The 15492-nt window shown below is 28.6% G+C and overlaps 1 protein-coding gene and 1 long non-coding RNA gene across 2 annotated transcripts; one reads left to right on the plus strand and one right to left on the minus strand.

The window, feature by feature from the left end:
* The first annotated feature begins 2584 nt into the window (after positions 1-2584).
* LOC120091505 (protein DETOXIFICATION 27-like) lies at positions 2585-11514 on the plus strand. The gene is made up of 8 exons (XM_039049572.1): positions 2585-2921; positions 3001-3542; positions 3627-3713; positions 6232-6288; positions 9403-9641; positions 10387-10505; positions 10598-10687; positions 11248-11514. Exons 1-8 carry the CDS (start codon positions 2658-2660, stop codon positions 11302-11304), a joined length of 1455 nt encoding a protein of 484 aa, XP_038905500.1. The 5' UTR covers positions 2585-2657; the 3' UTR covers positions 11305-11514.
* A 748-nt stretch (positions 11515-12262) lies between these two features.
* Positions 12263-14611, minus strand: LOC120091715. The gene is made up of 4 exons (XR_005485818.1): positions 14015-14611; positions 13759-13929; positions 12980-13060; positions 12263-12560 (listed from the first exon to the last, which is right to left on the minus strand). It is a non-coding gene; the product is annotated as an uncharacterized LOC120091715 (long non-coding RNA).
* Between the last annotated feature and the right edge of the window lie 881 nt (positions 14612-15492).

Here is a 15492-nt window from a genome sequence, read left to right on the forward strand (position 1 = left end):
TAAAATAATTTGCGTGTATGAACACTATTTTTTTTAATCTTATAATTCAATTATTGTATCAATTCAGTTTTTTGTATTCGATTATTGTCCTTTAAATAATTCTTTATTATTGTTGTTTAAAAAAACTCAATCAAAATATAAGATTAATAATAAATAGTCAATGAAATACCAACATTTAAAAATACGAAATTTAATTCTAAGCCAGAGATGGACGTACCAACTTGTTTTCTAAAACCTTTTTCCACTTTTTAATACTATATATATATATATATAACTTTCAATCATGACTTGAATATTAAAAAGTGTCTTCAAAAGTAAGACAAATAAAAATAAAAATAAAATAAAAAATAAAAATAAACGAGTTAAAGTAGTATTTATAAATTTAATTTTTAAAAACTATCGAAAACTAAAGGGTTATGAATGGTTAGTTAAATATTTTAGTGAGACATTTAAAAAAAAAAAGGTTTTGCTTTTGGTTGATTTTAGGGATTTCGTTGAGACTTTACTCATATATATTCATGGATGAATTTTCTATTGAGGTTTTATAATGGATTTTTTTTTTTTTTTTTTTTGAGAAATTGTGTGTAAAGATTTAATCCAAAATATTGTTGAGAAATTGTGTGTAAAGATTTAATCCAAAATATTGTGATTTTTTTAATGGGCATTATAGAGGTAAATAATTGATATACTAAGCAAATAAAACGAAAACTTGGAGGACATAATTTATAGATAATAAATAATTAATATACTCTATCGCAAAACATTGGAGGAAAAAAACGATGTATGTAAATTGAAGGTAAAAAATGGATGTATATAACTAGATTGAATTACCATGATTTCTTAATAAAATGGATATAGTGGAAAAAAATCACACCCGAAGTATAATGAAATAAACTCAAAAAAAGAATAAAGAAATAAAAACGTAAGTGGGTCATAGGAAGGGAGGAGGGAGTGACGAGAGTGACGATCGGATATGAGAAGTGAGGAGACATAGGAAGTAGGGGTGGAGAAGTTGAGAGAGTTAATAATGAGGGTTACTGTGCACATGTTGAAGGAAGTGAAAAGGGGAGATGGTATATCAGTGAACCAAATGGTGATATAGAAGCTATATTATCTCCCCACATAGGATATCAACTCTCAAACAGGTCCTTATAGTTTTGATATGTTTTAAGAGTAGATTATGATTTTTGAATTGTACGATTTTGTGGAATTTTATGTTTAAATTTAAAATTTTTGTTGCTGAGAAAATTGGTGTATGCCTAAGAAATGAATAATTAAGAGAAAAATGAGAGTATCAGTATGAAAAAAAATGAGAATATATGTATAATTAGTTTTAAAATTTATTCTTTTCAAACTAAAGAAAACTTCAAACAAGTTAATCACTATATTAATGATACATTTATTATTATTATTATTTTAATTTTAAAGTAATTTTTGCAACGAGATATTAATGATTTTTTCATTTACTATCGGTGAAGATATTTTAGATATTTTTGAAACTTTTGAAGGTTAAGTGATATTTTCGACACAAAACTTTGATCCAAAACTAACCGCAGTGACATTTTTTTAACTTTTTTTTATATTTTTGACGTAAAGTAGTAAAGTTAGGAGCGTTTTTAATTTATATAATTTAGCTTAAAAGTTGAAGAGAGACATGTAGAGGGAGAGAAAGTCAATGAAATTGAAAATATAAACATTAATTTGGGGAAGAGACAGCATACAAAACCAAAAGATAGAAAGGCAACAAACTTTTCAAATAAATAAAGAAGCATCCCACTTTTAGAGAGTTACGTTTTCAATTTGTTTACTTTCTCCATAGTCTATTTCATTCATCTGCCTCCTTCACCGGTGTCAGCTCATTTGTACCTTCTCCATTTTTACCCTTTTCCCTTTGTTTCCCTCGCTCATTTTTAATCACTTTCAATTTATTTTTTTTTTATAAATCTTGAAAATATATTCCTATGTTGTATTTTTAACATACAAATTATTATTATTATTTAATTCATATCGATAAAATTAAATTTGGAAGACTAATTTAAGATTTATTAAAAGTAAGAGAATTAAAAATTGAACATCGACTAGATTGAACAAATTTCAAAGTATAGAGATTAAAATGATACTTTAGACCCTGTTTAGTAATTGTTTTTTCTAGTTTTTGAAAATTTAAGTTCGTAGACATTTCTTCAACCTCTTAATTTATTGTATTGTTATCTATTTTTTATCAATTATCAATTCAAGTTTTAAAAGCTAAATAAATTAGATTTCGTTTCGTAACTATTTGATTTTTTTGTTTTTGTTTTTGAAAATTATGCCTAGAGATACTCTTCCCACATTGAAATTTTATCTTTTGTTACATACATTTTATCAATAATTTAAAAAATCAAGTCAAGTTTTAAAGAGTTAAAAGAATAGTTTTTAAAAATTTATTTTTATTTTTAAAATTTAACTAAAAATTTAATTATTGTACTTAATCGTAAAAAGGATTCCATAATTGGGTGATTATGGTAACGCCGAAAATACACGCAGCCCTCAGCCAGCGGCCGTCATCCTTGCTTGCACTTGTACGAATGTAACGTAACAAACACCGCCTTTTTCCTCTATTTATTCAACTTCCCATTTCTCTCTCTCTCTCTCTCTCTCTCTCTCTCTCTCCCAAAATGTCTGAATCCAACGTACCCCTTCTGGAATCAAAGCCTCAAACAATCGAGGAACATGATGCTAATGGAGCTTCTCTCTCCACAAGAATTTTGGTCGAGTCCAAGCAGCTTTGGCACATCGTCGGTCCAGCAGTCTTCAGCCGTGTCGCCACCTACTCCATGTTGGTCATTACCCAAGCCTTCGCTGGCCATTTAGGCGACCTAGAACTTGCCGCAATGTCCATCGCCAATAATGTAATCGTAGGCTTCGACTTCGGTCTCTTGGTAAATTCATCGAACACCTTCTCTTCATACGAAATAGTACTGGTTTTCTTTTCTCACTTACATATATATTTTTTCCCAGTTGGGTATGGCCAGCGCTTTAGAAACACTATGTGGACAAGCTTACGGAGCTAAGAAATTCCACATGTTGGGGATATACATGCAGCGATCTTGGATTGTTCTGCTCCTTTGTTGTATTTTGATTCTACCCATTTACATATTTTCAACCCCTGTTTTAAAGCTTTTAGGACAGCCGTCGGATTTGGCAGAGATGGCTGGGAAAGTATCGGTGCTGTTTGTTCCATTGCATTTCAGCTTTGCGATTCAGTTTCCTTTACAGAGATTCTTGCAGAGTCAGTTAAAGACGGCAGTGATTGCTTATGTTTCGTTAGTGGCGTTGGTGGTTCATATTTTGGTGAGCTGGTTGCTTGTTTATGGGCTTAAGCTTGGGCTGTTCGGAACCGCCATTACCATTAACATTTCATGGTGGGTTTTGGTGTTCGGGCTTTTGTTTTACACCGTGTGCGGTGGCTGCCCTCGGACTTGGACTGGGTTCTCCGTTGAGGCTTTTTCTGGGCTTTGGGAGTTCGTCAAATTGTCTACTGCTTCTGGAATCATGCTCTGGTTCATTTAATTTTTCATCTTCCTTTTTGGTTTGGTTGATTAGATTTTGATTTGATTTGAGTTTATTGAAATGCATTTTTGCAGTTTGGAGAATTGGTATTACAGAATATTGATAGTGATGACTGGGAATCTGCAGAACGCTAAACTTGCGGTGGATGCTTTGTCTGTATGGTAACAAATCTTACCCTTTTGTTTATTATCCATTTAAGGGGAAGCCAGGCCATTACTTCAAATTCATCCATTATTCAGCATTCATACTCATAGTCTCACGCCCTCCTCTAATAATTTTTAATTTAAGACACGTTTGGATTGATTCCGACAAAATATATATATATATATATATATATATATATATATATTTATAAAAAATTTATTAAAATATATTTGATTTTGAGTGGACGTCAAACACTTCAAAACGTACCCTTAGTAGACATTTTTTTAATTTGTTTTATCTTTTTTTATTAATATTCTTAAAATTAAGCTAAATTTCTAAACTTAAAAAAAAATAAATTTTAAATTTATTTATTTATTTATTTCTAGAATTTCTTTAGGAATTTAATTTTTTTTACATAAAAAAAATATAAACAAAATTAAAAGAAAATAGATTTAATTGTACGATTTTAATCTTCACTTGTGGAGATTCTTGCAATGAAAACTTGTTGCTATACAAAAAAAAAAAAAAAAAAAACAAAACTCCGTTCATTTGAATTAAAACCAAGGTTATGATTTTAAATAGTAAATACTACTAAAAATATTTTTAAATATAATCAAATATTATTGTCTATTAATGATAAATAGTAAAATATTACTATAATTTATTATTGTCTATCACTGTTAGACATTTATTAGACAATGTTCTTAAACTTTAAATTTTATGTCAAATATGTCTTAAACTTAAAATTTTGATTTTGTACCATTAAGGTGCTAAACTTTAAAGAAGTGTCTAATAAATTTTTTTATTTTAAATTCTAGTTGAATGGATCTCTAAACATTTTTATTTTGTACTTAATAGGTACTTGACCCATGTGATATATATATTTTTTATTTCACATATCTATTAAATATAAAAATAAAAATTTAAAGTTTCGTTAAATAAAATTGAATTTTATATCTAATAAATCAATTCTCAATTACTTTTTTTAACGAGGAGAATTTTCATATATAGAAAAAATGTTAAACTATTTACAGAAATAACAAAAATAATACTGATAAATACTGATCGACTTTTATCAGTCTCCATCAATAAAGATTAAAATTTTGTTATTTTGTGTAAATAATTTTTTTTTATTTTATTTTTTTTTTAAATTCTTCAATTGACCTACTAGATAAACAAACACGAAATTAAAAATTTATGGGGTTGTGCTCATTTTGATATTATTTTTTTAACATAAAATATACAAGCTATTTGTAATATTTTCGTTGTTTTTTAAATATATAGAAAAATATATAATTCTAGTACAACCAGTGATATAAATGTATGACAAGGACATGCAAGGAGTGATAATAAATGTTGAACCATTTCACGACCCGTTTTAAATATGCTGTGGTCATTATTTTTTTGCCTTGTTTGATTGGAGTTGTTCTCTTCATCTCTCAATCTACTTAAAAAATTTGACCTTTGTTTCTAGTTCCTCATATTTTTTAAAAAATTTTATTCTTAAATCTTTTAAAAATCTTTATTTAATCCCCTCGAGTAAAAATAACTAACGAAATGAGTTATTTTCAAACCCAATTTACTTGCAAATATAGTAAAACATCACTATCTATTAGTGATATTGCGATAGACCGCGATAAACTTCTATCCTTAGATAATAGTGATAGAAATTTATTGGTGATAGAGAGTAGCATTTTGCTATACTTGAAAATATTTTCAACAGTTTTATCATTTAAAATAAAATATCTTTATTATTCACAATTATTTAAAATTAATAAATCAGATTCTTAACTTTTTAACTTTGATTTGTATCTAGGCTTGTAAATTGTAAAGAATATATCAATTAGGTCGAGAACTTATTAGAGAAAAAAGAAATCGGAATTTAATGAACACAAAATTGAAAATTTATTGACCTATTGGATACAAAATTTAAAAGCGGTAAGATTTATCATACACGTATTAATATTATAGAATTTATTCACCACAAAAATCAAAGTTTAGAAATGTAGTTAATATCATATAAAATCGACTAAATAGTTATTGACGTAAAATGTGATCATGATTTCTTCTCATGTTCTAGGGCAATATAGAAAAACTAAGGCGATGTTTCGATCAATAACTATTATAAGATTATAATAATCATCTCTTATTATAGTAAATATTATTTCGTAGTCTTCAATTAATACTATTTCAAATTCTCATTTGCTAAAATATTTAATATTTGCTATAATTTTTATTATTTTAGATTCATCATTTTTTTTTGCTACAATGTTTATTATTTTTTTTTTCAAATTAAAATAGTTTACACTCTAAACATATATTATTATAATTCAAATTAAAATAATCTTCATTCTAAATACAAATCATTATAATACAACTATAATAACTTAGGACTATAATAATCAACTAAATTTTCTTTTAGGAAGAAAAAGCTGTTCGAGAGTTTAGAGGGTTATGTTTTGGAATTTGTGTAGTGTGTATTTGCTGATGATGAAAGCGATATTTATTATTGTACAATTTGTCCTCTTTCAACAGCATGACGATCAACGGCTGGGAAATGATGATCCCATTGGCCTTTTTCGTCGGATCCGGGTAATTTTACTTATTTGCCCCCCCCCCCTCTCTATTTTTAGTCCTTTCCCTTTGTCTCGTCTCCTGTTTTATTTTATTACTGTTTATGTGCAAATCATCGGTCACTTGTTTATTTTGATCATGACGTCGCATGCGCCAAACCGCGATCTACCAAACCATCCTCGTCTATATCTAGTTTTTATATAATTATGTTAACCGGCAGAAAATTTAGCATTTACTTCTTCTTCCTTTTTTTCTTGGGGGAACAAACTCATTGCATACGTCATATTATATTATTGGTGATGAACCAGTGGGCTTAAATCTCAAGTTAAATGTAAGTGTATTCCTTTAAGATAAGGTCGAAAATCTAGTTCTTAGACAGATATTCAGGCATCTCGAGATATCTGGGTTTATTTGGAACGTTGGAATGTTGGTGCTGGATGAAATAGAAAGCGTGAAAACGATGAAAAAGATGATTGAGTTGAAAACGTTGGGATGGAAATTTAACCGGGATTATCAACCGACCCAAAACCCTCGATCCAAATATGCGCTTAGAATTACAACACATTACAAATAGAGATGTCTAATTTCCTGATTAGATAGGGAATGGGGGAAAAAATTTCTGGGGGCGGGAGCGGGAGCGGGGATGGGAAATGTCCCCAGCCCTGCCCTGATTAGCTTTTACATATTTATTTAGTATAGTTATCTAATGATATGTTGTTATTATTATTATATAAATATTACAATTTAAATTTTAAATTTAATTATTTATTGGAAGTATAATGAATATGTTTAAATTTAGATTATATATGTGAATAATTTGATTTATATTTATTTCTTCTACTAAAAAAGATTAATTAGTTATTTTAAACCAAAATTTGAGTAATTTATCTTTAAATTCAAATTGTCATTCAAAACTAACCATAATAAACAATTTAGTGATAAAGTTAATTATTTAATTAAAATTTGTACACATTAGTGATTTAAATTAATTGACTTTTTTTTAGAAAAAATAGTATAAGGGAAAAAATTCTCGCAGGGAATCCCCACCCCGATCCTCGGGGAATGAAATGGGAAATGGGAACGGGAATGGGGAATGGGGAATAGCGTCCTCGATCCCATCCCATCCTATGGCCATCTCTAATTACAAACCCATGAGTCCAGTTTCTTTAAACCAAATTCTTACTAATATTCGTACAAAACAAACAGATGTGGAAGGAACCGTAATAGATTATGAATTAGAGGGTGATTTTACGGTGAAAGAGGTGGACAATTTAGAAGATAAGGGTTTGTAGGGTTTTGTGGTGAGATGAGAAAGAGAAGTGTTTGGTTTGAAATTTAGTTGTCCAATTTGTATATATATATATACCACATGCCTTCACGTTTCCTAATCTCTTCTTTATTTCATTTATTTCTTAATTCTTTTTCTTGTGGATAAACCAATCTTAAATCCTCATTGTCATCCTATCTTTGCCATGCAAATTTCTTTGTTTCCATTTTGAAAAGGGATTTTTAAATATATATATATATATATATTCCATAAATATTCATTTTAGTCAATTTTTTTTTTTATAAATTGTCTGACCAATGCCTTAATAATTAATGAAGGATAATATTTGAACCTATCTTAGGTTGAACTTATCTTCTTGTTGCACACTCCAACAACATAACAAAATAATAAGTAATATTTAAGAAAAAGAAGAAAGATGAGTTTGTCCTATCTTCGGTTTAAGTTTTTGGGAATTTTGAACACTAAATTTTGTTTTAATTTTAATTTGATTCTTAGGTTGGACTATTAACATTTATTAATTAATTTAAAGGAATTAAATTAGAATATTAGGTCTAATACAAAATTGAAAACTTTCAAGTTTGTGTTTAATAGGTTTTTGATTTTTTTTTTTAAAAATATATCAAATAGGGACATCTTAAACATAAACTGATTAGATATAACAACGAACTTTAAAGATTTTAACATAAAATTAAAAGTTGAATGACTTGTTCTCACAAACTTAAATGTTTGGATTAAACTTGTAATTCAAACAGAATTTATAAAATTTGGATGATACATGTAACTTAAAAGTAGCATTTATTTCATGATATTAAATTGAAAGTGACTATTCGCTATCATCTAATTAGGTTTTAAAAAAAATAATTGGGTTTTCAGAAAGGTAAAAAATGATGGGATTTTCTGATCTATGAAGCAATGATGAAAATCGTGTTTGGGTTTGAAGAGAGAGGTTCTAATTTATTGTAAAAAGATATTTAATATATATATATATATGAGAATTATTGGACTGTTGACTAATTAGTGTTTAATTAGATTTAATTAATCAATTATGTTATTTTTTTAGACTAAATAGTCAATTTAAAGTTTGTAATATGGAATTCTTGATTATTCATTTCCATATAGAACTTATTGATGCAACGGGTTAAAATATTTAGGTTAAATCCATGGTTAAGCAAGAAAAGTCCATCTTTTAAGGTTAGAAAAGCTCTAAAAGAACACAAATTCCACATTAAAATTGAAATTATATCAAAATCTCCATATTACCCTAAATTGACGGTTTGTATCCTACAAAATAATAATAATAATAATAATAACAACAAGATTAACTAATTAAATCTAATTAAACACTAACTAGTCTAAATTAACGTCTAATCTAAATATAACTAAAACATACTAATTCTCCTCTTCAATACAGTTAATGACGATTGGAATACAATGATTGAACTTGAAATTGCTTTTCAGTCTATGGTTAACTTAGAGTATGTTTGGTTTAACTTTTTAAATGTTTAATTTTAACATTTTTTTTTTTCCTCTAATCAATCCAAACACTTATTCCTAGAAATTAGAGTGTTAAAAAGGACAATAAAACTATTCACGTATCTACACAATTGTAGGTCTTATAAAATATGCTGGTGAAGTAGTTAATATCGAATTTTGGTCACAACTCTCAATAGAGAGGAGGAAGAGATTGGAAGTTGTTACTCCTTTGAGAGAGGTACAGTTTAAGTAGCGTTGTGTATTAATTGAGTTAAAGCTGGAAAAGAAGTAAATTAACAAAACATTGAGTTGTGTATATTAGAATGTGTAAACTGATTGATATTTGGTTAAAATGTTGTGATGATGGATAGAGTAAGAGTAGCAAATGAGCTGGGATCTGGAAATGGAAAAGGAGCAAAATTTGCAACAATGGTGGCGGTTGGGACATCAGTCATAATTGGGATATTTTTCTGGATAATCATTATGACATTCGACACTCAAATTTCTTTCATATTCACTTCTAGTGAAGTAGTTCTAAAGGAAGTAAAGAAGTTGACTATCCTTCTCGCATTCACCGTCTTACTCAACAGTGTTCAACCTGTTCTCTCTGGTATCATTTCCTTTCTATTTCATTCTTTACCATCATAATTTTTTTTTTTTTTTTTTTTTTTTTAGTACTAAACTTTTTAACTCAAATGTGAGGGAGATGACTAGAGTCTAGATGTTTTGAGTTAGATGAAGGTGAAGTAAAATGTCTAACGATCAACATGTCAAAATACCGAATGACCAAAACTTTGAACTAAAAATATCTTTTAAATTCCCCCACTTTCCTACCTTATTCAAAATTGAAACTCTCTAACACTTATTTGGTAGTTTAGTCTTCAAAAAATACAAGTCATCTCGTCATTTTATTAAAAAGTTAACAAACTCTTAGTATACTAAGGACCAAAATAAAACATTATTCAAAGTTTAGGGATATATTTTAAAAATTTTGCAGTCAAAGTAGAACATTATTCAAAGTTCAAGGACAAAAATAAAATTTAAACATTATTTTTTATTTTTTTAAAAAAATAGAATATAATATAGAATTATAATAAAAATTGGGGTAATTGTAATTGATAGTATTTTTAAGAATAATAACCAAGCGTATAACATCATCTAAAAAAAATTGCAAATATAGACAAATCTATCAGCGAAAGACTCCTACCAGTAATATGATCTATCACTTATAAACTATTTAAATTTGGTCATATTTGTAATTTTTTTTACATTATGTTATATCTGCTAATACTTTGATTCAATGTCTATATTTGCAATTGTTCCTAAAAATTGTGAGTAAAAATAAAATTGGACAGGGGTGGCAGTTGGTTCGGGATGGCAATCATATGTTGCATATGTGAATTTAGGATGTTATTACCTAATTGGATTGCCTCTTGGCTTTCTCATGGGTTGGGGCTTCAACCTTGGAGTTAAGGTAATTTTCTTTTTTCTCCTCTTAAAACTTTGCAAAATTTCAAACTATATTGTATTAAATTTCATGTTACTAATAATGATATATTTGATTAGGGCATATGGGCTGGAATGATATTTGGTGGCACGGCCATTCAAACATTGATATTGTGCATTATGACTATTCGATGCGATTGGAACAAGGAGGTAAACTATAAGAGATTATTTTTTAAAAAATAATAACAACATAGAACATTAACGATAGGGTAATTTTTTTTAAATGACAAAATTGTTTAAATTATTTTCAAATATAGCAAAATGTCAATATATATCAATGATAGATACGAATAGACATTTATCAATTACTGATGGAAAGTTTTTGATATTGAAAGACTGAGTAGCACCCTTGTTAAAGGACTAAAACATACCATCTTAAGTGTAAGTTTAATTCTTGAATTTTTAAGTTAATGTCTAAAAGGTCTCAATTCTAAAATTGTCTAATAAACTTTTTGAACTTTCAATTTTATGACGGATAAGATACTGGTATGTTCAATTTTTTTTAAAAAAATTAATTAATAATTTTGATATAAAATTAAATTTTATGTCTAACGGATTTCTGAGTTTTCAATTCGGTTGCTAGTAGATTTGTATATTTAGAAAAATGTTGAATAGGTCATACAATATAAATTAAATTTGAATTGACTATTAAACACAAAGTTTTGAGATTTACCAGATATACTGTTCTGATTGTATTGATTAATTTACAGGCAGAGAGAGCAAGCTTGCACATTAAGAAATGGGAAGAACAAACTCCAGAGCTTTGACTTATTTATTTTGCTTCTAATCCTCGTTTTGTTGCTCTAAATGCGAATCAAGCATGCATTTATCTTTGTAATGCTTCCCATATTAATGAACAAATAATCTCCCTCCAATTTTTCTACATTAATTTTTCAATATTTTCGAATGTTCGGGACAAGGAGTAAAGTTGTGAAGTTTTTAGGTCCATAATGTATTCTCATTGTCTATTTATTCCTCCATTCACCATTGTAAAGATCGTCCTAATTAATGCGAATTATATTCTGATTATTCAATCATATACACAAAACAACAATAAGGAGTTAGTAAACCATAAAATTAATGGCTTTTTAATTGTGAGATTTATGAAACTCCTAGAACCAAACAAGGGATAGATTAAACTCCAACTCTTTGGGCTAGATACTCCCTTAATCTTTTAAAGTTTTCCACACGTAGTCTATAAATAGGCACTACAAGAAAACAACTTTTAGTAGCAAATAAAACATGTGGCTAAAAGTAAAAAAGCACCATTAAAAGTATGAGCAACGTTGAGACGTGTCGTTAAGAATGTCATTATAGTTACATAGCTAAAAGATTTTGTGACATATTCAACATGCGTCGCTAAAAGACAAACTTTTACTAATGCGTACACATTACTGAAAACTCACTTTTAGCAATACATTATTTGTTCATATTTGTCTTATATAGTGACGTTACAAGTTTTATCACTGAAAGTTAAGTTTTAGCAACATAAAACTATTGCTAAAGATGGGTCAATGGTCATTGCAAATACCTTTTACAACATATGTAAGCATCAATAAAAGTATTTCATTAATTAAAAAATAATATTCAATTTAATATATAAACCTGTTATCACTAATACAAAACTAGGTTATAATGTCAGTCGAAAACCGACATTATAGTGATATTGCCTGACATCAAAGAAGGCTAACTAACAATATTTATATGGGTATAATAAAAGTAATCTGATATTTGTATACACAACTTAACTTTCTTCAAACATAACAATTAACTAATTCACTTCGACAAAAGAAATATAATTATTCATCTCTCCACAAGCTATATTTAACTTACAAAGATAAACGAAATTAGTAACTACAATAATTACATGACTCTAAAACCTTAAAATTACTTGTCTACCCTAAATAATTATCTTTTTTAGCTTCATGAAATCCCATCGCCAATTTCACATCTACCGTTTTTTCTAATGAAGTGGTTGGCTTCACCACATCCAACTTGAACTCAATGCCTTCCTACTTCCGCCCTAAATGTTTGTTCAATATAATTTCTATCAGAATTTTATCTTCTTTAAGAACAAACACTCAACATCAACATAGAAACTAATGATTAATTCTAGAAAGATGAACACAAACCTACGAACACAAACTAATTTAGTCATTCACAAAAACACCTAAGATCAAACACTTGAGCACAATACAAAATTCATGAACTAAACCTGTAAATTAACTAAATCAATATTAATTGACAATGAAATGACATTAAGGCATTTGAACACTTGAGCATAAGATATCCTAATTTAATACAACATTATATCCATCATCAACTCAAAAACTTAAACTTAACTAATAAATAAGGTAGATTTAATCATATAAAAAAATTTAGCATCAAATATATATAAACTCATCAAACTTTCGCTAATCAAAACAATCATAAAGTACTCACATTCAACCACTAGAAGAGCTTTGCATTTTGATCCATCATGGGCTTCTACTTGAATAGAGCCATAAAGTAGCTTGCTCATCACTATCACCATTGATTAAACACAAACAACTCAACTTATAATTAAAAAAGGTAAAATCAATTAGATATTGAAACTCGTGAACTAAAATGAATTCAATAGACACTATAAATGGCTCAATGAAAACTTACTTACAAACAAGTCTATCAAACTAATAAAAAATTTAGAATCTGTTCAAAGATGGAGATGAACTAATTAAAACCAAAAGTTAGGAGCCTTTAGAGGGAAATTATTTTGGTAAGAGTTTCTATGGCGGGACTTTGGAAGAGATATCCATCTTAAAAGGTTCAATATAGTTACTTACTATTGTTTGCACCTAACAATAGTAAGTAACTCACTCACCCCACCAAGTTTCCAGCATTGCACTTATATCTGATATCATTTAAAGCATTTAAGCATAAGTTCAGTCTTCCTCAGTTCAAGACCAACAGAGATATTCAAGTTCATCATTTCAAATTCAGCACACAAAGCATTTGAGTTCTTTAATTGGAACAAGAAATGGGGTCAAATTAAAACAATGAAATCAAACCCATAAAACTACATTCCTTCAACATGGGAAGACAATTCATGCAATAACCCAAAACATACAGATTAAGTTAAACCTGACACAAGTAATTTCATGTAAGTTAGATTAATATGAATCCGTAACACGACCATTTACAGATAGAGGAAAAATCCTAAAAATGAAATCATAAAAACTTACAATTAAACGTGACTTGATTGTTAGGAGTAGAGGGGAAAGACCAGAGAGTGCACTTGAACTCGATGGAAGTGAAGAGCTTCTTAAATTCATCCTCAAATTAGTGAAGCGAAATTTCTTCCGCTTCTTTTCTCTTCCTTTCTCCACACTCAAATTCATCCACTACGTCCATATCTATACATATATATATTTCAATTATATCATTTATGATTCCCTAAATGTAAAGATCAACCCAAAACACACACCATTTATTCTGTACCTTGAAATGAAGATAAAAGTGTACATAGTTTTCCCCATTGGAATGGGTAAATTGGGTACCTGAAAATCGGATCCTATTATTAATGCACACACAAAATCAGAACATGGGTTTAAATTAATGAAGCACAGGGTATCTTCGAGCCAATCCATTGATCGAAAAAAACACCCCCACCATTTAGAACCAAAATATAGAAGTCGACTAGGGTTTGAGTAGAGATAGAAACGAGAGCAATGGGAGCCGCCGCCACCACACCTCCGCAACCACTGTCACGTCCACCACCGTAACCATCTCTGTCCACCTCCACCACCATCGTAGCCATCGCCTCGACTAGTGTCACCACCTCCTCATTTTCTCCACCCTCCTTGAGATGCCCTTTTGGCCATTCTTTATGATTTTCAAATTTGCTATTGTTTGGAAATCAACTGAAATTCAGAGGAAATTCTAAGAAAGTAGAGCAATCGATGTTGTGGGCAAAATGAAATCAAGAAGAAGATGAAATGTTTCATTTTTGTGTGAGAGAGAACAAAACATTTGGGAGCAACGGAATTTTGTTTGGGAGCGAAAAACGAAGGGAAAAGGCCAAAGGAAGGGAGGGAAATGAAAATGAGGGTTTAATTTTTTTTTTTTTTTTTTTGTTAAATTATAAAAAATGTCGTCTAAACTTTAAGCTTTGGATAAAAAATGTTTGTTTCAAAAGTTTCAAAATTACCAAAACTTTAAAAAAAAAATTAAAAAATTACTCATACGGTTAGTTTTAGAAGAAAACCGTCAGGGAGCATTTGAGGCAATGATTATCATAAGACTATAATAACTACCTCCTATAGTAAATACTATTTTAAAATTTTCAATTAGCTACGACTAACACTATTTAAAAACCCCATTAGTTACCAATTTTATTATTTTACATTCATAATTTTTTTTTTATTATTTGCTAAAATATTTACTATTTCCTTCCCGAACTAAAATAGTTTATACCTCAAACACATGCTATTAACCCAACAGTAACAACCAACTCCTTGCCTAAAATGCCCCCTGAGTTTTGTTTCAAAAATACATATGAACTTTCAAAACATTTAAAAAATACATTAACTTAATAAAAGTTCACAAAAACCTCCACCGTTAGTATTTGAACAAAAACCATTAAATCCTAGTGACAAAAATGACTTTAAAAATTTTAAAATATTAAAAATGCTCCGATCAATTTGTTTGATGTTTTTTTAAGTTTGAAAATAACCGATTTTAAAATAAATTATACAGATATCCTCATTTTTTTCATATAGCTACTCTCATATTTCTCTTAAATTCTCAATTCTTAGCTTCCACCAATTTTCTAATAACCAAAATAAAAACCAAAATTTTAAGTGAAAACATAAAATACCACAAAAATTTACAAAATTCCAAAATCAAAATCTTCTCTTGTAACATACCAAAAAGATAAATAGTCAAATAAAAAAAAGTATCAACCTAAATCATGTTGG

This window comes from Benincasa hispida, chromosome 11, assembly GCF_009727055.1.
Source record: "Benincasa hispida cultivar B227 chromosome 11, ASM972705v1, whole genome shotgun sequence".
NCBI classification, from domain to species: Eukaryota; Viridiplantae; Streptophyta; class Magnoliopsida; order Cucurbitales; family Cucurbitaceae; genus Benincasa; species Benincasa hispida.

Bases quoted from the DNA above. Each gene is read 5' to 3' on its own strand.
- LOC120091505 (XM_039049572.1), top strand. From the start codon at position 2,658: ATGTCTGAATCCAACGTACCCCTTCTGGAATCAAAGCCTCAAACAATC. The intron at 10,506-10,597 runs GTAATTTTCTTT...ATATTTGATTAG, and splicing joins GCTTCAACCTTGGAGTTAAG to GGCATATGGGCTGGAATGAT. The intron at 10,688-11,247 runs GTAAACTATAAG...ATTAATTTACAG, and splicing joins GATGCGATTGGAACAAGGAG to GCAGAGAGAGCAAGCTTGCA.